The sequence below is a fragment of the Nelumbo lutea genome, chromosome 3 (genome assembly GCF_056320005.1).
Source record: "Nelumbo lutea isolate HS-2025 chromosome 3, American lotus-T2T, whole genome shotgun sequence".
In the NCBI taxonomy this organism is placed as follows: domain Eukaryota; kingdom Viridiplantae; phylum Streptophyta; class Magnoliopsida; order Proteales; family Nelumbonaceae; genus Nelumbo; species Nelumbo lutea.
The window spans coordinates 49020053-49042002 of record NC_142686.1 but is presented as its reverse complement, the minus strand read 5'-3'; the positions used below and the strand labels follow the sequence as shown (position 1 = coordinate 49042002).

At 37.8% G+C, this 21950-nt stretch overlaps 1 protein-coding gene across 1 annotated transcript in view; it reads left to right on the top strand.

The window, feature by feature from the left end:
* Window positions 1-971: 971 nt before the first annotated feature.
* LOC148864842 (uncharacterized) overlaps window positions 972-21950 on the top strand; it is a 65901-nt gene continuing 44922 nt past the window's right edge. The window contains exons 1-2 of the mRNA XM_088981266.1: window positions 972-2091; window positions 11195-11297. Of these exons, the coding sequence (XP_088837392.1) occupies window positions 2003-2091; window positions 11195-11297 (192 nt within the window). The 5' untranslated portion in view covers window positions 972-2002. The remainder of the gene's footprint in view (window positions 2092-11194; window positions 11298-21950) is intronic.

Below are 21950 nucleotides of genomic sequence, written 5' to 3'. Positions count from 1 at the left end.
GCTTTTGCTTAATAATACTTATTGTATTTTTGTTGTACTTTATTCATTGATATTTATCAGAGATCAAACTACTTTTATTTATTAAAGATTAAAATAATAATTTAGATGAAATTAGCAGTGTTGATTACATCTTGGTTTAGTTCGGTTGTAAGCTATTTGTCCAACCAAATCGACATGGTCAGGTTGGGAAGTTGGTTACCCAAAATCTATTGACCATTAGTGAAAGCCAACTAAATTGGGTTGTATTGGTTTGGGTTGATTTTTGGTTTACTAAATTTGTTTAAAAAACTACATTGAAAACTAAATTTTAAATATTAAAAATTAGACTAACGTTATTAAAAAATAAATTTATAACATAAAATATTTGAGACTAAGAAATATGGGAATTTTCCCACTTTCCCGTATTAAAATAATATATATTAAATATAAAAATATTAATATATATATCTATGATTGGGTCATTCGATTTTGGTCAATTTACAAATGGCCACAGTTAAATTGATCCCAATTTCAATCGAAAATATTAAAAACTGAGTAATTTGGGTCGTGTTGATCGGGTTGGTTAGTTTCATCAATTCAATGAACAAGCTTAGCTAAAATAAATTATTATTATTTTTGTATTATAAAAAGTTATTAAAAGCATTATAAAATATAAATAATTAATTATCATTTAAAAATTTAAAAATATAAAATAATTATATACTCTTATGTATTGTATTGTTTAGCTTTCCTTAACAGATGAACGAGTCTCAGCTAATAATGTTTATGATTACGCCACATCAAACTCACAATAGATCCCACTAAGTATTGGGATTTGGGAATATCTTCTTAAATAACAACACAAAGTATATGAGATGTTTCCATGCAAGGATAAAACATGCTGTGTGAGGAGTGCTTGTTAGTTGGGATCTCCTACCAACAAAACATGTTCCGTCTCCCTATTAAGTTGATCTAACACCCAACATCTCACCATGATACAAGGACCTTAAAAGTGGGACTCATCATGTATGGGATGTGTGGTGTCGGATCATGTTTGTAGAGTGTTGAGTAAATTTTTATTCTCTCTTAACAAGCCAGCGGCAGGCAGTAGGGACGTTACGAAGGAGTTCCCTTTTGCTTCTTGCCACCGTTCTATCGCAGGGATAAAATAAAAAATTATGGCCTTTTAACTCTTAAGATGTTTGATGTACTTCGCATCTTCTCATTCAGTGGGGCCATAGTAACAAATAAGGGCTTTGATTTTGTTGCTTCAGCGCAGTGTCGTAGCATCGTAACAAATGTGGGTTGGTTATGGAACAGCTCTAACGAATATGAATACAAATCTATAGAGTGAAAAACCTTATATTTATATTATTTTGTATGTATTTGCATTGTATATATTTGTCAACGTCACTGATCTTGTTTAGGCTAACTCCCACCAACTGCGGTGCTTCAAATTCCTCGTACCAAAGTATAGAAGGTCAGAGAACTTTTGAATCAGTGAGAAGCGCACCCCAGGTTAGAAATGATAGCCAAGTTGTTATCCTTAGCGTCTCTGATGCCAACTCTACCTTCAAGTTTTGATTCTGTGAAGGAGTGCCACGCTTTCATGCAAAATGCCTACGATCTGATATATCTTCACCAAAAATCCCGGATCGTAGCAGTGTACCTATATGATAAACCGGCATGGAAGAGAGGATATATTTGATAAGCTGCGGAAATCACACTTGAACAATCGCATTGATGTCTGACTATTTCTACACCTCTCTCTCTGAAAGAAGAATCCTCGACCGGAATCGGTCTTTCCCTCCTGAGCACGAATTGCAAAGGCGTTTCTTTGGCTTCGGGATACCTGACCTGCAATCAAATTCATAGCTTTCTGAGATCTATCTCCACCTATGCCTCGAAAACCAAATGGTTCTCTTTTCCTTGGAATTCTCACGGACACGTTGGCTGCACAACTACAAAAACCCATCTACGATCATTTCTCTTTTGAGAGATAACGCTGCAATTTCGATAAACAATGGGATTTTCGAGTCAGATTTTCCTTGTTTCGATCTTCTTTTGCTTATTCGCATCTGGGTCTTCTTCAATAGAGAATTTTCGTCAGGCGTAAGTGGACTATATGTTTGTAACTACTAGTTTTCTTTTGTTTTGTATTTCAAATTCACGGGCTTGTTTTCTTTGGAATTTCCGGTGACTTAGTATTCATCATAATTGTTGTTTCTTAATTAAACTGGGATGTTTTGGTTAACCTGGTAATTTTATGTGTTAGAAGGAAGTTCGTTCTGTTATATTCATCTTATCTTGTAATGTGCCTCATTGGCAAGTACTTATTTTGAGAATTTAAACCAAACAGCTTTAATAAGGTATACTGCTAGATTGTAATTGTTCCTCTTCTGCGATATGCATTTTTGGTTTATGATTTCAGTAGGTTGCCGGAAACTGCCATAGATTGATTGACCATTGTGATTCAACATTAACTAGTATAATAATCGTTTATTCTACAAACGGTGGAAATGATTACTAGAGATGACTGTCATCCTTTTGGTTGGGGGGGAAATTGTCTATTTGAGGACAATTTCAACAGAGTGGTTTTCTCTCTCAAGGCAACCCTACGAAGGCCCAATCCTAATTTTTAATTTCAGGATAATATGCCAATTGCTAAGTCAATGTAAAAAAGAATATGTGAGATCATAAGCAGATCAATAGCACATTATGAAGAATCATAACAATCATTACCATTGCCTCATCTAAACTATTTATGGTCATCAATATGAATGATGAATTCTATACTGACAAATATCCTCTTACTGTGCCATTTCTACTGTCACAGTGTATTTTCACATCTTTCCATATTAAAGCCCTACCTTTACATTTCCTTTCTTTTTCTGTAAGTAGTAATGTTTTAATTTAGGGAAATGTTATCTCCTGCACCACATGAAGTCATTCTTGTTGTGCTCTTACTTATTGTACATACTTTTCTTTCTGTTACCTATTGTTGATACTTCTAGATTTCTTGGGTAGACTGTTTTCAGTAGCCTGTTAGTAGACTAGTTGCTGTACTGATTACTGGGCTATTCCAAGGGCCAAACTATTGCTGAACTGATTTCAGCAGCATCTTTCTCATTCCGGAAGTGAGAATTGAGTTTGGCATTCTGTTTGTGTGGGATCTGGTCTGGTATATTTGTGACCCTTCTTTTCTCAATGGCAAACTATGATTCAGCATCATCTGGAGTTACACCAACTTGTAGTACAACTGGTATGGGAGGTGAAAACATGATGTTTCCCATGCTAATTACCCCTTTAAATGGCCTGAACTACCTGGAGTGGGCTAAAAGTGTGAAACTTTATGTAATAGCAAGGGGAAAAGCTGGTTACATAAATGGCAGAATGAAAGAACCCAAGTGTGACACAATTGAACATGATAGGTGGGACCAAGAAAATAGTATGGTGATGTCTTGGCTCCTTGCAGCCATGGAGCTTGATGTGAAGAACTTTATGTGGGTAGACACCGCTAGTGAAATTTGGGAACAGGCCAAAACCACCTATTTTGAGTAAAGGCATTATGTCAAGATTTACTAGTTGCAAGCTGAATTCTCAACCTGTAAACAGGGAAATCGTAGTCTGTCTGCCTATTATTCAGCCCTTACTTCTGTTTGGAAAGAATTGGATCATTATTTGGCTATAGAGTGGAAACATGATGATGATGCTAAGGCCTATAGGAAGCTAGTTTCTTAGCAGCGGGTGTTTGCTTTCTTGTTGGGACTGAACCCTGCCTATGAGCCATTGAGAGTTCAGATCTTGGGAAGCAAAGAGTTGTTGTTGGTTCAAGAAGTATATGCCCTTGTTCAATCTGAAGAAATTAGGCGGAGTGTGATGGTTACAACTGAAGGGGAGCAATAGGCAGCATTGGCTGCAATGGGTAATAACAATATGGGGAAGAAAAGTGAGTCCAAGAAAGCTGATGATAAAGACAAGTTGTTTTGTACTCACTGTCGGCACTCGTGACATACACATGACACATGTTGGGAAATTCACGAGAAGCCCAAGTGGGCAGTGAAGAACCAAGAAAAGGGTAAAGTGCAAGGTCAGAAGAAGCCGAATATAACACATAATGCAGCACGTGTGGTAACCCAAGATACTCAGGTTGTTGGTACTACCCGAGACCACTTTACTTGTTTTGACCCTAAGGAAGATACCATGAAATCCTTCAGAGATCACTTGAAGTCATAGGGTAGGGCTTTGCGACAGATGGATAGTTCAGTTACTGGTACTTCTACTTCATTTGCATCTACATCAGGTAATGCGGATTCTGCATTTCTTGTCACTACTACCACTGATTCCCCTTGGATAATTGACTCAGGGGCCTCTAACCACATGATGGGTAAGCTAAATTTGTTTCAGACTTATAGCCTTTTGTCAGGAAGGGATAAAATGAGGCTTGCAGATGGATCATTCTCCTCCATTGCAGACCAAGGATCAATATCCCTTCCCCATGGCCTTAACATAAATAGTGTATTGCATGTTCCTCAACTTCCTATAAATTTGCTTTCAATCGGTAGCATTACAAACTCTTTAAACTGTAGTGTAACATTTTTTCCTGATTCATGTGTTTTTTAGGATCTAATTTCTGGGAGGACGATTGGTAGAGAAAGCCTAATGGATGGTCTCTATGTTCTCGACAACAAAGTTGGTCTCTTGGTGTCATCCTCGGAGTCATAAATTCAGTCAAATAAGAGAATTTTTTTTTGTGGCATAGTCGGTTAGGTCATGTTTCCTTTGAAACAGAGAAGTCTTTGTTTCCGTTTTTATTTAAGTCATGTTCAGTGTCAAACATGCCAGTTGAGCAAACAATGTAGAACAACTTTTCATTCAAGTAATAAAAGATCCAGTTTTCCTTTTCATATTGTGTATTCTGATGTATGGGGGCTTACTACTATAATCTCTGAGGGCGGGTATAAATACTTTATCACTTTGATCGATGATTTCTTCCGCTATACATGGGTATTCCCGATGCATAGTAGAGATGAAGTTCCAAAGATCGTGAAAGACTTCCAGAGGATGGTGTTTACGCAGTTCCATATTGAAATACAGATCTTTCAATCAGATAATGCAAATGAATATTTCCATGGTGCGTTGAATGAGTTCTTTGCCTCTCATGGATCTATTCACAGGAGCTTGTGCATAAGAACACTGCAACAAAATGGTGTTGCCGAAAGAAAAAACAGACACCTTCTTGAGGTAGCTTGAGGGATGATGTTACACATGAATGTTCCAAAAAGGTTTTGGATGGATGCTATACTTGCAGCTGCTTATGTCATCAATTGCCTGTCCTCAAGAGTGCTGAACTACATGACCCCTCATTAGTTGTTGTTCCCTCAATCTCTTTTATTTTCCATTCCTATGAGAGTCTTTGGTTGTTGTACCTTTGTCCATGATTTGTCTCCGTCTCGGGGTAAGTTAGACCCTCGGTCCATTCCTTGTATCTTTCTGGGGTATCCCTCCTCTCAAAAGGGGTATCGGTGCTTTGGTCCTATTAGTCATAAATTTTTTGTCTCTATAGATGTGTCCTTTGAGTTTGAACCGTTCTTCCCTGCTTCTTCTTAGGGGGAGAGTAGTGTGGAAGAGGAGAAGTAGGTTCAAGTCCGCCAAGTCTCTTTTCCTTCTATTTCGGACTTGGCTCCCTCTTGTGTCTTCCAACGTACACATTGTAGAGATCAGCAATGTGATAGAGATGTGGAGCTACCAACCACTGAGACCGTTAAACTCCCAGGAGGTAAGTCCGGACCCTGCTACACCTATTGACACCCTTGCTGCTACTGTTGATGACCTTGGCATTTCAATTGCTCAAAGAAAGGGGGCCAGGTCATGCACTACCAAACACTCCTTCACCCAGTATGTCTCCTATGATCACATTTCCCCTCATACCGAGCCTTCCTATCTGTAGTTGATTGCATCCCTGTACCAGAAATGTTGCAGAAACCTTAAAATACCCTGAATGGATAGATGTTATGAAGGAGGAGATTAATGCCCTCCATAAAAATCAAACTTGGGAATTGGTGGATCTTCTAAGGGGGAAAGACCCATTGGGGTGTAAGTGGGTGTTTACAGTTAAACAAAAGGCGGATGTGACAGTTGAAAGGTATAAAGCAAGATACGAAGTTGACTATGATGAGACATTTGCTCCGGTAGCTAAGATGAACTCAATTCGAGTTCTCCTATCATTAGCTGCTAATCTTGGCTGGGAATTGCATCAACTAGACATTAAGAATGCCTTTTTAAATGATGACTTAGAGGAGGAAGTGTACATGGTTCAACCCTCGGGATCTGTGCCAAGGGAAGTGAAAACAAGGTGTGTAAGCTAAGAAAGTCTCTCTATGGTTTGAAACAATCTCCCAGGGTTTGGTTCAGTAAGTTTCATATGGCAGTTCAGCAAGTAGGGTTCAAGCAATGTCAGTCCGATCACACATTCTTTGTGAAGAGATGTCAGGAACAAGTTGCTGTTTTGATAGTGTATGTTGATGATATCATCATTACAGGAAATTGGAGTTCAGAAATACAACAGTTGAAACAATTCGTTGCATCTAATTTTGAAGTGAAAGATCTAGGTCCTCTAAAGTATTTTCTTGGAATTGAAGTTGACCGCTCAAAAAGTGGTATTTTCATTTCTCAAAGGAAGTACACTCTTGATCTGTTACAAGACATAGGCAAGTTAGGTGCAAGGCCAGTAGATACTCCTATGGATGCTGATCATACATTGGGTAACTGTGATGGTGAACCTCTAAAAGATGTAAAATAGTTCCAAAGGTTAGTGGGAAGTTGATTTATTTGTCCATGACTCGTCCAGACATTGCCTATTCAGTTGGGGTCTTGAGCCAATTCATGCACTTTCCTAAGAAACCTCACTTTGGGGTAGCAGAGAGAGTTCTTAGATACTTAAAAAAGCATCTAGGAATAGGTTTACTATTCAGAAATTATAATCATCTAAAGGTGGAAGTCTTTATTGATGTTGATTGGGCAGGTGCTGTGGATGACAGGAAGTCCACAAGTGGGTATTGCACATTTGTGGGAGGAAACCTAGTGACCTGGAAAAACAAGAAACAAAGTGTGGTAGCAAGGTCAAGTGTTGAAGCGGAGTATAGAGCTATGGCACATGGGGTGGCTGAAGTTCTTTGGCTAAAAAATCTTCTAGGGGAGCTTGGAGTTGCTGTTCACAATCCTATGTCTCTCTATGGTGACGACAAGGCAGCCATTAACATCGTCAGTAATCCTGTCCTACATGAGAGGACCAAGCACATTAAAGTGGACAAACACTTCATAATGGAAAAATTGGAAGAAGAGGAAAATTGCATCCCTTATGTCAGCTCCAAGGAACAACTTGCTGATGTCCTCACAAAAGGACTTCCATACTCGTGGCACAATGAGTTGAGTGACAAGTTGGGCATGATAGGCATATACAACCCAACTTGAGGGGGAGTGTTGTAAATCTTATTTATTGGTTCTCTGTTAGTACGTTGTTAGTATGCTATCAGCCTAGTCTACCTAGGTGCTGTCAGCTAATGTTCTTTTTTTTCTTGTTAGTTGTTTATTATTAGGAATTGCCACTAGGGGCATTCTTGTAACTTCTGTTCTTATTATTTTAAGTGAATATAAATAATGAGCTGGTAGCTGCCAACCCTTAGTTTTTGAGTCTCAATCGAACATCTCGCTCTCTTCTCTTCTCCTCTACGTTCTCTTCTCTTCTCTCTTTTCTTCTCTCTCTGTCTCTCTCGTCTCTCTCTTTCGGGAAGGAACACAAGACTTATACTGTTATTAGATGGTTAGTGAATTTGATCCAACCACAAATTAGTCAGCATTATTTATGGATGAACTCAGCCAAGGAAATATGGGATAGTGTTGCTGAAACTTATTCACAAAAACTAAATGTGGCCAAGGCATATAAGTTAAGGAATGATGTGAATAATCTAAGGCAGGGGGAGAGACCTTTAGCAGTATACTTCTCAATGTTGAAATCCTTGTGGCAAGAAATAGATCTAATGGAAACTGTTGTTTGGAAAAGCACGAATGATGCTAAGACATACAGGAAATTAGTTGAGAGGAATAAGGTCTTTGAATTCTTGATAGGCTTGAATCCAAAGTTTGATATTACTAGACAAAATATCCTAGCTAAGGATAATGTATTTTTGTCTCAGGCCTATGCCATGATGAGTAATGAAGAGAGCAGGAGGCTGGTCTAGGTTCAAGGGACTATCCCACGTGACCATTTTGCTAATATGGGGTTGAACCTAAGGTGACTACAGGTAGTTTAGGTGGTTTAGGGAAGGAGGTTATATGCGAGTACTGCAAGAAACCCAAACATACAAAAGACAAATGTTGGAAACTGCATCCAAAACTTCTTCCACTTTCAAAAGAAGGTTGGTAATGGGAAGTCAGGAAGTGCCAACATAGCCACAGTCTCAGATAATGACAGGTGTTTCATTGATGAGAGGACTACTAGTGAGCAATTAGCTATTATGAAGACAGAGTATGAGAAGTATGGGAGGATGATCAGACACCTTGAGATTGTAGCCTCTTCCTCCAACTCTTTGGGAAATCCAGTTACTTCTGTATTTGCACATTCAGGCATACGTGCGGTGCTACTGTCAATCATGCAACTATCTCGGGTAATCATAGGATCCCTTGGATTGTTGATTTTGGTGCTTCTGATCATATGACCAGCTTTTCCACTCTGTTTAGCTCTTATGATTTGCTTTCTGGCCATGATAAGATTACCCTAGCCGATGACTCATTTGCTCCTATCTTTGGCAAGGGAGTCATCAAGGCTACAAACTCTCTTTCTCTTTCTTTTGTCCTTCATGTCCCTAGACTGAATACTAATTTATTGTCTGTGAGTAGCCTAACTAAATCCTTAAACTACAGTGTAACCTTCTTCCCTTCTTATTGTGTTTTCAAGACTTGAAATCTTAGAAAGTGATTGGGAGTGGCCATGAGGCAAATGGAATATATTTGCTGGATACTCTTGGACAAAGCCAAGGGCAACCTGGAAGAACTGTTTTTAGATCTATTTCTTCAGAGTCTTTTAGTTGTATCATGTTATGTCATTTTCGTTTGGGTCATTTATCTTTTCTTGCTTTGAGTCATTTATTCCTAGAATTGTTTAAGGGAATTAACTTGTCTTGCCTTCACTGTGAGTCCTGTGAGTTATCAAAGCATTGTAGAAACAATTATCCTTTGAGTAATAAAGATCCTCTTTTCCTTTTCATGTTGTGCACTTTGATTATGGGGGCCATACCACCTACCCTCTATGGGAAGTTATAGATACTTTATCTTGTTCATTGACGATTTCTCATGATATACTTGGTTATTTTTGATGAGATCTTGAGATGAAGTTTCTAAGCTTGTGAGGCAGTTCCATGAATTTGTTTTTACCCATTTTGATACAAGGATCAAGATATTTAGATCCAATAATGCAAAAAATATTCTGAAAAAAACCTAACCTCTTATCTCACTAATTTTGGGGTTATTCACCAGAGTTCTTGTGTTCGTACTCCAGAACAAAATGGAGTAGCTGAGAGGAAAAACCGTCACATAGTTGAAGTTGTAAGAATTATTTTGTTTGTCTCACATGTTCCTATAAGATTCTGGGGGGATGCTGTTCTCACTACTACCTACCTAATCAATTATATGCCATCTAGAGTGTTGGGTTTTAAGTTCCCTTTTAACCTCCTTTATCCAGATAAAGACCTCTTTTCTATTCCCCTTCGTGACTTTGGCTGCACTTGTTATGCTTTTACTATGTGGGTGAAGCACTTCTCTTGTGGCATCTTTGGTTTTGTATTTCAATTTTGCTCTTTTAACTTTGGAAAGCAGACAATTTCCAACACGTAACAATGGAATTCAGCAGCAAGTATCAACATTAAATAAAGAAGAGAAAATAGAAGAGGAAGCAAGAATAAGTTCTATTGTAGTTGCTTACTATGGCCGAAACAGAAAAAAGATTTTTTTTTTATTAAGTCCTTAGTAAGTAGGGAAAAAACAATTGAATAGAATAGGTTGTTCTCTACAAGAGTTGTTGACACTCTTTAGTAGACCCAAAATAACAACTTTCAACTCCTATTTGGTCTATAACTCCTAGTTGTATTCAAACTTCAAACCAAAAAAAAAAAAAAATAGAAACTTCCTTTAGGAACTAGGATACTAAAACAATCTAGTTGTACTACATATAACAAACCAGAAATTACAAAAAGTAGCAAGTCATCCTTCACTGTAAATAACATTGATGACAATACTATAAATAGTGATGACGGAATTACTATAAATGCTAATGTGGTCTACTAGCCAACTGGTTTACTAGGACTTTGACCATGACTTGCAGAACCCAAAATTCAGCCAACTTAAAGTATTTAGTTGCAGCACTTCCACATGCTGGATTTAACTTAAATTCTATAGTATTTGAGTACTATATGTGTACTTAAGTTCCATCAAATTTCAGCCAGGTCAAACAAGGTTTGACTGGTCAAGCAGTCACTTTTTTTCTGCTTGATGATGCATTCTGCAGGTCTATTATTTTACCCTTTTTCTTCAATTTATTCCTTTACTTCCATATTTGCATAATTTTGTGATCATTAATGAAAGTTTTATTATCTATGAAAAATGAATAGAGCCTCATGTCCTTATTCAGAAAGAAAGAATGAAAGAGGAAAATGAAATTGGTATAGCGTACCACTTGAGTCTTGGTTCTTTCTATTACATATTCTATATTTTTCAAGTTGTCTCTTTATGTTTTTTCAAGTTCTATTTCAAGTTGGTTCTTTATAATAACGTTTTTCAAAAATATGTTTATAATCTTTTTGCTTTTTCTACTCCTTTGTGTCCTAAACTGCAGAAATGATAAAACTGTGGATGCAATAATTATTTTATTATTTTTTGTTGTGGTTTAAACTTCTTTATCTTTGTCCAATTTTTTCACTTTTCTGTTTTTCCATAGTTCCATGTTTCATTATATCGTGCCTAGATGATGAGAAATATAATAACTTTGTCTGGTTGTTTAATAAAAATGTTTTGCTATTTTTTCTGCTTTGGTTTGCCAGTTTTTTACTTAAGATTTTTTTATTGTACTCTCCATATTTTGGATTTTCCTTTTTGTTGAAGTTACATTACGATTTTTCTTGTTTTATTCATTCTGTTTTTGTTGTTCTTGCTGTTCTAGCAGGTTTCCTATTGTGGAGCCTGATGTTAGCCATACAAAACTTCGCCTTGCAAAGGATGGATTAGAGGTGATAGAAAGAATAACAACACCAATTGCAGCCATTGCAGTAAGCATGATAAATATTTTCCATAACTTATACTATTTGTGAAATGTTTCTTATCTAACCAAGAGTGAATATTTGAAGCTAGTTCTCAGTCTCACAGATTAAGATGGTAAAATAAGCAACTTTCAACTGTATTCTAATGACTAATCTGACAGGATACTATTGGGTTATGGATTGCCAAAATATTTTGCCAATCCTTGCTTGAACCTTGCAATATGTAGAGAACACTGATGTGGACCCCACTGATGTGGTCCCCACTGTGTTCGTACAGTTAGTCGTTATGGTAGCTATTTCAGACTTATGTTATTAATTTGTCTTTTATTATTTTTCCATGTAAGCAAGGGTAATTCAGCCCTTTTACATTTAATTGGATATGAATATAACTTATGAGTGGGGCGGAAATTGCGGGCTCTCTCTCACTCTCTTTTCAGAACTCTATCTTTGAGTTCCTCTTCTCCTCTCCTCTTCTCTTCTCTCCTTCTTCTCTTCGATCCTTGTTTGTTTTTTTTCTCATCAACATTTAAAACAGATTGTAGTCTTGTTCGACTACTTGGTATCAAAGCACTTGATCTAGGGTTTCTCATGTGGGTCTAATTCAGCCGACCACATGAAAATTATCTAGGGCTGGAAGTGTAGAAAGATCATTCCTTTGGCTGGCTCTTGGAGGTTACCAGGAGTCTTTAGCAGCTGTCCAAAGATTGGAGAGTATTCTTGGTAGTCAGGAAGAATCAGAGAAGAATTAAGTGATCAAGATTAAAGGTGCTGATCAGCGTTTTCTGGGTAAATTTATGATCAATATCAGTTTTTGATCAAGATTGAAGGTGCTGACAGCAGTTTGTTGATCAAGATTGAAGATTGAAGGTAGCAATCAGAATTTTCTGAAAAGTTCTTTCTCTTCTTGAGGCCGGAAGCAGTAAGAGATAAGTTGGCATTTCCGTTTTTTCATAAAGTAAGTTTTTTTTTTTTTTTTTTTTTTTTTGAGATTGATAGTTAAAAAAACCATCTTTGTTTGTTCTGAGAGGTGCGGCTGGAAAGTCTCTCATTTTTTTCACCTGTTTTAGGGTTTTTTAAGAGGAAAAACCTAAAATTCAGGTCTGTTATTGATTCCGGGGCAGTAGTTGAACTTGCTCCTCTCATCTGAGTTTGTTTTTTGCTCTCTTAAAGGTCCAGGAGAGCTGTTAATTGTTTCTAGGTAATAGCAGAATCTAAATCATCATCCTAGGTCGGCTGTTATCAGTTTTTGGGTACAGTTTTTCCTATTTCAGTGATTTAAAAGTCTTCTTTTAATTAACTCCTAACCAGGAATGGAGTTTAAGAACCAAGGGGAAGGTGTTTTCGGGACTGGTGGTTTTGGTAACATGACTGAGAACACTTTTCAGATTACAACTGTTAAGTTTGATGGATCAAACTAGTTAGAATGGGCCCAATCAGCCATGATGGCCATTGGGGGTAGAGGAAAACTGAACTATTTGTTGGGGGATGTGAAGGAACCAACTAAGGAAGATCCCACTTATGCTAAGTGGGTTCAGGAAAATTATTTGGTGATGACATGGCTATGCAACTCTATGCAGTCACACATCAGCCGAAACTACTTGTGGGCAAAGGCAACTAAGGAAATATGGGATGTTATGAAAGAAACTCTCAGCCCCTTAATGTTGCTAGGGCTTATGAGCTGAAATGTGAGGTTAGAAATCTCAAACAAGGAGAGAAACAAGTCTCAGTTTATTTTTCAACCTTGAAATCCTTGTGGCATGAAATTGACCACTTTGAAACAATTGAATGTGAGAGTCAGAAGGATGCACAAACTTATAGAAATAGGTTGAAACTAATAGAGTGTTTGAGTTTCTGGCCGATCTGAATTCTAAATATGATATCGTGAGACAACAGTTGTTGACAAGAGATAATGTGACTCTATCACAAGCTTATTCCCTAGTGTACAGTGAAGAGACTAGGAGAAAGGTTATGTTGCAACAACAACCTTTCAAATCAGCTTTGATAGCAGTTAGACCTAAGTCTGAAGGTTATAAGGAGAGGGATATGAAGAAGGAAGCTAAGAGGGACCTAAACATACTAAAGACACCTGTTGAAAGTTGCATCATCGTCTAGTTCCAGCAAAACTTAGAAACAAAAAGGGGAATGCTAATATGGCTGTTAACACTGATAGTACAACTTCATGGGGCACAAGAGGCACTCCTCTAGACACCCTAGCTACTGTCTGATCTGCTCTGATTCAGCTAGAAAATGAAGTTGGTAATTCAACTCCATCTCCTCAGCCACCATTAGCTCCTCCCACCTCATCTTTTGCTCATTCAGGTAATTGGGCCTCAGTTTACCATTCTTCAGCTCTAGGTAATACAGAACATTATTGGGTAATAGATTTAGGAGAGACATTTATCTTTTGGCAAAAACAAAGTGTCCATTGCTGATGGTTCTCTTGTTTCTATTTTTGGCAAGGGAGATATCAAATTGTCTAATGCCATTTCTTTATCTTTGGTTTTGCATGTTCCTAAACTTAGTACTAGCTTGCTTTCAGTTAGTAGCATTACAAAGAACCAAAATTGTCCAGTGACTTTCTTTCCTAATTGATGTGTTTTTTAGGATTTGGAGACAAGGAAGGTGATTGGGACTAGCTGTGAGACGAATTGAATCTATCTGCTTGGAGGGAGCTCTCATTGGGAAGATAGTGAAGCTTGGAGGTCATTTGTTCTCAATTTGTTGGTCAGGTTATGCTTTGGCATAATCGGTTGGGTCATTTATCCTTTCGGGCTTTGAAGAGTTTGTTTCCTAGTTTGTTCGAGTCTGTTTGGATGCCCAATTTGAGATGTGAAAGTTGTGAGCTTGCAAAGCATTGTAGAACAACCTATTCATTGAGTAATAAAAGAAGTAATATTCCTTTTGAAGTTGTGCATACCGATGTCTGGGGACCTTATCATATCACTGCTATGGGGCAAGGTTTAAAATGTCGATGTTGATGGAAATGTTGCTTAACAAAATATAGGACATATGTTGGAAATGTCGAGGGGAAATATTGTAAAAATTAGAGACGTTGTGGAAATATGCAATGATATTCTGTAAAATGATAAAAGAAGCATTAATACATATTTCTAGATTATTATCTTATTCCCAACAATTATATAAAGCCAAGAAACTAAGATCAATAACAAATTAGTAAATGATGATTTACTGATTTATTATGCATTTTGATGTTTTTACAAGGTTATCCGATATTTTCTTTTCTTATTTTTTATTCTGATTTATTATAAATTCTAATATATTTATTTCACACTAGTAAATAGAAATACATTTATTCTGATTTTTTAAATATTAAAGTTATAGTACATTTTGTTTTCCTTTTTGTAGTATTAAGACTATGATAAATTCTGATTTCTTATAAAACTTAATGAATTTATTATAAAATTTAATAAACATTTTCTGATTTTAATAAATATTTTAAAAATACTAACTAGTTAATATTTTATTACTTGAAAAATATTTAATGTTTTATATTATAAAGTAATTACTTTATTTTTTGTTAACTCTTTTTTATAAATATTTTATTTGAAATATTAAATAAAAATTATTAATGGAATAGTTTATATTAATATACTGTATTATATTAATATAATATACTAATATATTATATTATTAATGTACATTAGTTGACATCCTATCGACATAATAGGAAAAACTATCTTTTTTTGTTATTTGGACCGATTTTGTCGACATTTCCTATATTTCGGAAATGTCGACCAAAATAATGTAATTTTTATATTACCATCCATTTTCATGTCGGTGAGCATCAACATCGACATATGTCGGGCGACATTAGCGAAGTTTCGTGACATTTGAAACCATGGTATCGGGGGGGGGTACAGATATTTCTTGCTGTTTGTTGATGATTATACCCGTTTTTCTTGGGTTTACCTTATGCATTCTCGAGATGAGGTTCCAATATTGACCCGGATCTTTCATCAGATGATTTTAACCCAACTTGGAGTCAAAATCAAGATTTTTAGATCCGATAATGCGAAACAATACTTTGCAAAACCATTAGCTTCTTATCTCTTTGACCATGGGAGTATCCGTTAGAATACTTGTCCTCATACACCACAACAGAATGGGGTTGCCGAGAGAAAGAATAGACACATATCGGAGGTGGCTAGAAGCATTATGTTTAACTCCAATGTGCCTATACGTTTTTTGGGGGATGCTATTCTTACAACAGTATATCTCATTAATTGGATTCCTTCACTGGTTCTTGACATGAAACCTCCCTTTACCCTTTTATATCTTGATAAAGAGTTGTTTATTGTTCCCCTTAAAACCTTTGGTTGTACTTGCTTTGTTCAGATTCTTGGCCCTCATCGTTCCAAATTTGATCTTAAGGCCTCAAAATGTATTTTCCTTGGTTATGCACAAACTCAAAAGGGATATTGCTGCTATGAACCTACTTCTAGGAGGAGATTTGTCTCTATGGATGTCACTTTCTTTGAGGATGAACCGTATTATCCTAGGGTTTCTTCTCAAGGGGAGAGTAGTGAGGTTGGGATTGACTCATCAGAAGTTCCTTTACCTATCCCATTGAGTGAAGAGGGATGTAATGGGGAGGGTTGTCAGAGGTGCCGGGATTTGAGAGTCTATCACAGACGGTGGAGGCAGGTTGATTTCGGTCATCAATAATTCAGGCTGACCCCAGTTCCTTCTGTGGATCCAGATCTAGGTACCACAGTTCCTTTATCAGATATTACAGAGGAGATGCCTTCCATAGTTGAGCCCTCACCTTCCACTATTGAGCCCTCACCTTCATTGGATGACCTTGACCTTCCCATTGTAGTCCGTAAAGGCAAATGCTGTTGCACCACATCCACAACCCATTGCATTTCCCAGTTATTGTCCTATGATCATCTGTCCCCCTTTTACAAGTCCTTTCTTGCATCCATTGCTAATATTCCCATACCCAGAACAATGTAGGAAGCCTTGTCAGTTCCTGAGTGGAAAGATACAATGAAGGTAGAGATGGATGCCTCTATCAGAAACCATACTTGGAAGATAGTTGATCAGCCCAAAGGGAAGAAATCAGTTAGATGTAGATGGGTGTTTACTGTGAAACATAATGCTAATGGTTCCATTGAAAGATATAAGGCCCGATTAGTTGCAAAGGGATTTACTCAGACATATGGTATCGACTACTTGAAGACGTTTGCACCAGTAGCCAAGATGACAACTATCAGAGTCTTATTATCTCTTGCAACCAGTTACTCTTGGCCCTTGTTTTAGATGGATGTTAAAAATGTCTTCCTTAATGGAGACTTGTAGGAAGAGGTTTACATGCAGTTACCTTTTGGATCTTATGGTGCAGAAACAGGAAAGAAGGTTTTCCGGTTGAACAAAGCCTTATATGGACTAAAGCAGTCCCCTAGAGCTTGGTTTGATAGATTCAGACAAGCCCTTGAAAAGTTTGGTTATGTGCAGGCCCAGTCAGACCACACCTTGTTCATCAAGAATGTGGATTCTTCCTTAACCTTGCTTGCTTTATATGTTGATGGCATTGTAGTAACAAGGAATGATAACAGTGAGATTGAGACTCTTAAGCAACTCCTTCATCAAGAGTTTGGGGTAAAAGGTCTGGGAGAGCTACGTTACTTCTTGGGTATTGAGGTAGCTAGGTCTAAGCATTGGATTTTTGTTTCTCAAAGAAAGTATGTTCTTGATTTGTTGGAAGAAATTGGAAAGTTGGGTGTTAAGCTTGCTGACACACCTATTGAACAGAAGCACAAGATCAGTGCAGAAGGTGGAGAGCCTCTTGAAGATAAAGCTATGTTCAAACAACTATTTGGAAAACTTCTCTATCTGTCTCACATGACTGGACATCAGTTATGCAGTTAGTGTTGTTAGTCAGTATATGCACTGTCTTAGAAATACTCACCTACTTGCAGTTGAGAGGATTTTGGCATATTTGAAAAGGTGCCCTGACAGAGGTGTTTTATTCAAGAACAATGACCACATGAAGATAGAAGTACAAGTGCTGATTGGGCAGGGTGTGTTGATGATAGAAGATCTACCTCTGGATATTGTGCTTTTGTAGGAGGTAGTCTTGTCTCCTGGAGGAGTAAGAAAAAAATGTGGTTTCTCGTTCTAGTGCTGAAGCTGAATATAGGTCTATGGCTAATGGTATGGCTGAAATCCTATGGTTGAGATCCCTATTTGAGGAGTTGTGTATTGCTTATGAGAAGCCCTTAATGGTGTAATGTGATAATCAGGCTATTATTAATATAGCCCATAATCCGGTACAAAATGACAGAACTAAGCATATTGAAGTAGACTGACATTTTATCAGAGAAAGGGTTGCATCTCAAGAAGTATGTCTTCCGTATATTACCTCGGACATGCAGCTTGCCGATCTTCCGTATATCACCTCCGACCTATGCAAGTTGGGAATGACAAATATCTATTCACAACTTGAGAGGGAGTGTAGAGAACACTGATGTGGTCCCCACTATGTCCGTATAGTTAGTTGTTATGGTTGTTATTTCAGACATGTTATTAATTTGTCTTTTATTATTTTTCCTTGTAAGCAAGGGTAGTTCAGTCCTTTTACATTTAATTGGATATGAATATAAATTATTAGGAGTGGGGTGGCAATTGCAGGCTCTCTCTCACTCTCTTTTCCGAACTCTATCTTCGAGTTCCCCTTCTCCTCTCTTTTTCTTCTCTTCTCTCCTCTTCGATCTTTGTTTGTTTTTTTTCTCATCAACATTTAAAACAGATTGTAGTCTTGTTCGACTACTCAATATAACAGACTTAGTTGGCAGAATCTATATATGATGCCTAATACAAACTGCCATGTATTTGTGTTGGGCTCTTCTCAGCTGATCGTCCAGTCAACTAGATTTTGTTTTTTTTTTTTGGACACCATTTCCAATAAAAAAAAAAGAAGGATAAGGTAATTTTATTCATCAAAGAAGCAAATAGTGCAGCAGGCTTGCTGGAGGCAGCTCCCAGCATAGGAGCCACATCCACCGGCCACAAATACATAAAATATTCCACAAATTCATTCTGCAGGAGCCAAACAATGGGCTGGAGAGTAAACTCCTTAGATGCAGACGTATATTCCACAATAGAAAGAATTTCATCAAACAAAACATGCTGTGCCAAGTGGTGCTTCTCTGGTGTGGTAACATTTATTTTTCTTTAGAGGGAAGAGTTGGGATGGCATTGGCTGAAGTATTGGGTCCATTTGATCCAAGATGGTTGAGATGCTCAGCCTGGAGACAAAAAGATTTTATGGCAATGTGTGCGGAGTGCTGTTTTATGGGGACTCGGTGTGAAAGGAATGAAAGGATATTCGAAGAGAGGTATAGGAGGGATGAACAGGTATTTGAGCTTACAATGATAAGTGTGGAACATAGGGCTGTCAATGGGTTGAGTCTGGTTAGGGACAGCATGTACCAGTCCCGAACTGATTATTAATCAGGACAAAACCAAAGAGGGGATAATCGGGCCACCAGAACCATTTTATTCCAGTTATGCTCACATATATCCAGATCCCCAACAGCAAGGCAGTTCCAACTTTGATTAAACTGACATATATCCAGAGTCCCAACTCCTGGGATAATACAAGGAAAATTTGAAGTTCTCTCCAAGAGAACTTTATAGAGTACTCTGCAGCTTGTTTTGTATCATATGACATATTTGTGAATTTGTTGATCAACCTCTAGGACGGAGGGGCATAGCATTATGGAACACTATCCTCCAATCGTGCAACTTACTGCCTATAAAATATTCTAAGTTTAATATTGTTAGTGTAGGGGTATTTCTGTCTTTTTACTGATGTTGAGGTTGCTGATCTGTAATATGATGTTAGAACTAGTGTCTCTTACTTAATAAAGGGCACTTGTGTCTTTTCCATTATATTAATAATATAAAAGCATGTCTAGCCGAATGGGAGAGTGATTTTTTCCCTAATTCGAACCAGACTTTTCTTCTTTTCTTTTCTCCTCCTTTTTCTCTCTCTCTTTCTTCCTTCTTTTTTCTTCTTTCTTCTTTACTGGTAACAGACAAACAAAACTCAAAGGCAGGCCGAATTATAACATGGTATCAGAGCTGAACTAAGCAACTCGGATCTGCCTAGATTTCTGTTCTCTGCACACTCAACTTGGGTTTTCCCTTGATTTCCCTGCCATCGATTGGAGATCAGGGAAAGGGCTGAAAAGGAGTGATCGCCCTCTTCCCTTGGAGGTTTCTATGCCTCTAGTTGTGTCTTGTGTGGTCGGTTGCTGTGGTTTCTAAGCCCTCCCCTAATCGATGTAGGGCTGATTTGTATGGTGCAGTGGGTGTCTTGTGTGGATTGATTTTCTTCTCGTGTGGTTGTCCTTCCGGTGATGAGGTAAGAGATTTTTATGCATATTTTCTGTTATGAATCAAATAGGAAGTATGTATCAGATCGCATGATGGGATTTCAGATTGTAGTGTGCTAGGGTTTATGCTGTTCTTTTGTGTGATTCGAAGGAGAAGTGGTGCTCATATAGTGGTGAGATTTCAGGTAACCGTAGGGTAGGGTTTGTGGTGTAACGATTGCAACTTTCAGCAATAACAAGTGCTGAAACCAGTGTGATCAGTGTGATCAAGTCGTGTGTAGTGTGCAGAATTCAGTGATAACAGAATTCCGCAAGTGCGCAAAATTCAGTGATAACAGAATTCAGCAATGGGAAATAACAGTGATAGCAAATCTAATGTGATGATACCTACTGACTACCTGAATGTTCAAATGACCTCCATTAAACTGAATGGGGAGAATTATGTCCCTTGGGCTAAATCTGTAAAAGTTTTTCTGAAGGCAAAGAAGGTGAAACACATAAGAGAGGAGAAACCCTCCACTGATTCTCATGAGTATGAAGACTGGGAACAAGAGGATGCATAGATTATCACGTGGTTATGGAATAGTATGGAACCCAGGATTAGTGTAAATTTCATGTTTCTTGACACTGCCAAAGATGTGTCTGGTCAAGACAATAAAACTAGGGTATATCAGCTGTATCAGGAATACTTTAATCTGCGACAGGGCAATCAGAGTCTTGAGGAGTACTATGCCAGTATGAGAAACATTCGTAATGAGTTGAATGTTTATCACCCCTATAGAGAAGATGGGCCAAATTGCCCATAGGCTATTTATTCTTTCTTGTTATTTTTGTTTTTCTGTAATGGGCCTTATTCTGGGTCCATCTTGTCTATATTATGTTCTTTGTAAATTCTTGCCCAACTAAGGGCCTCCTTGTAATTATTCAAATCCATCTTAATAAAATAGTGTTAGGGTGCTGAGAGAGAGTTAGGTTCGAAACTCTCGTTCTTAGACCCTCATTGCCGAACTCTCGAGCTCTCCTCTCTTCAGTTTTCTTCATGGTATCAGAGCATACCTGAACTTCAATATTCTTGGGCTGGAAGCTTAGGTTCGTTTGCCTGATTCTTGGAGGTCATTGGAAGTGCCCAAGACTAGAATCTCTTGGAGAAGTGGTTCGGTGGCCAAGAAGAATCAGAGAAAGTAGGGAAGGGGAACAACTCAGTTCTGGTTTGAAGCTTGAAACTGTAAGTTGTGTTCAGATTTTTGGGTTAGTTTCTGATGTGTTTGGACGGTTGAAGTGTTCGAAATTTCTGGTTGTTCTGTATTACTTTCGGCTGCCATTTAAACTGGTTTAACCCAGAAATTTCTGGGCTGTTTCTTGGATTGTCAAAACTGCTGAAACATCCTTGTAACAAGGCTGTGGATTGTTACTTCTATTTGGTAGTTTTTGAGGGCTGTACGGACTGTTCTTGAGACCTTTTTTCTTTTTTGACAGTGGGGTTGTCTCTATTTCCCACAATGTGTTTGTAAAAAGGCCTTTTCAGCAATACCAATTGGTATTTACTCTTCTTGGCTATTTCTTTGGTGATTACCTTGAAGCCCCAGATTTGAAAAGGAACTTCGGTTGAAGTGCACAGTGCCTAGAAATTTCTGATTACTTCTTGAAGGCTGAACCAAGCTGTTTTTGGTGCCTCGTGTAGAAGTTTCTGCTTGGGTTTTGGTTCTCACAACTTTCGGGTGTAGGCTGAACTCAGTGTATTGCCTTCTTGTGGTTGGCTAAACTCAGTGTATTGCCTTCTTGTGGTCGGCTGAACTCAGTTCTTGCTTGTCCTCATTCAGTATACTTGTATACTGAAATCATATTTGAAGTGTTTACATGATGTACTCCTCAGAGTTTGAAAACAAGAGTGGTGCTGAATATGGACTGGTTCAAGGGACTCCAAGTGATTCCTTATTGACTGTGACCACAGTTAAACTAGATGGAACTAATTATTTGGCATGGTCACAATCAGTAAAGATTTATGTATGTAGTAGAGGAAAGTGGGGTTCATTTCCGGGAGTAAGAAGGCTCCCCCAGAAGATGATCCATCTTACGAGAAGTGGATGCAAGAAAATTACACTGTCATTGGGTGGCTTGTGAACTCAATGCAGCCCCAAATTAGCCAACACTACCTATGGATGAATTCAGCAAAGGAAAATTGGGACAGTGTTGCAGAAACCTATTCCCAAAAACTCAATGTGGCTCGAGCATATAAGTTGAGAAGATGTAAAGAATTTAAGGCAAGGGGAGAAACCTCTAGCTGTATATTTCTCAACCC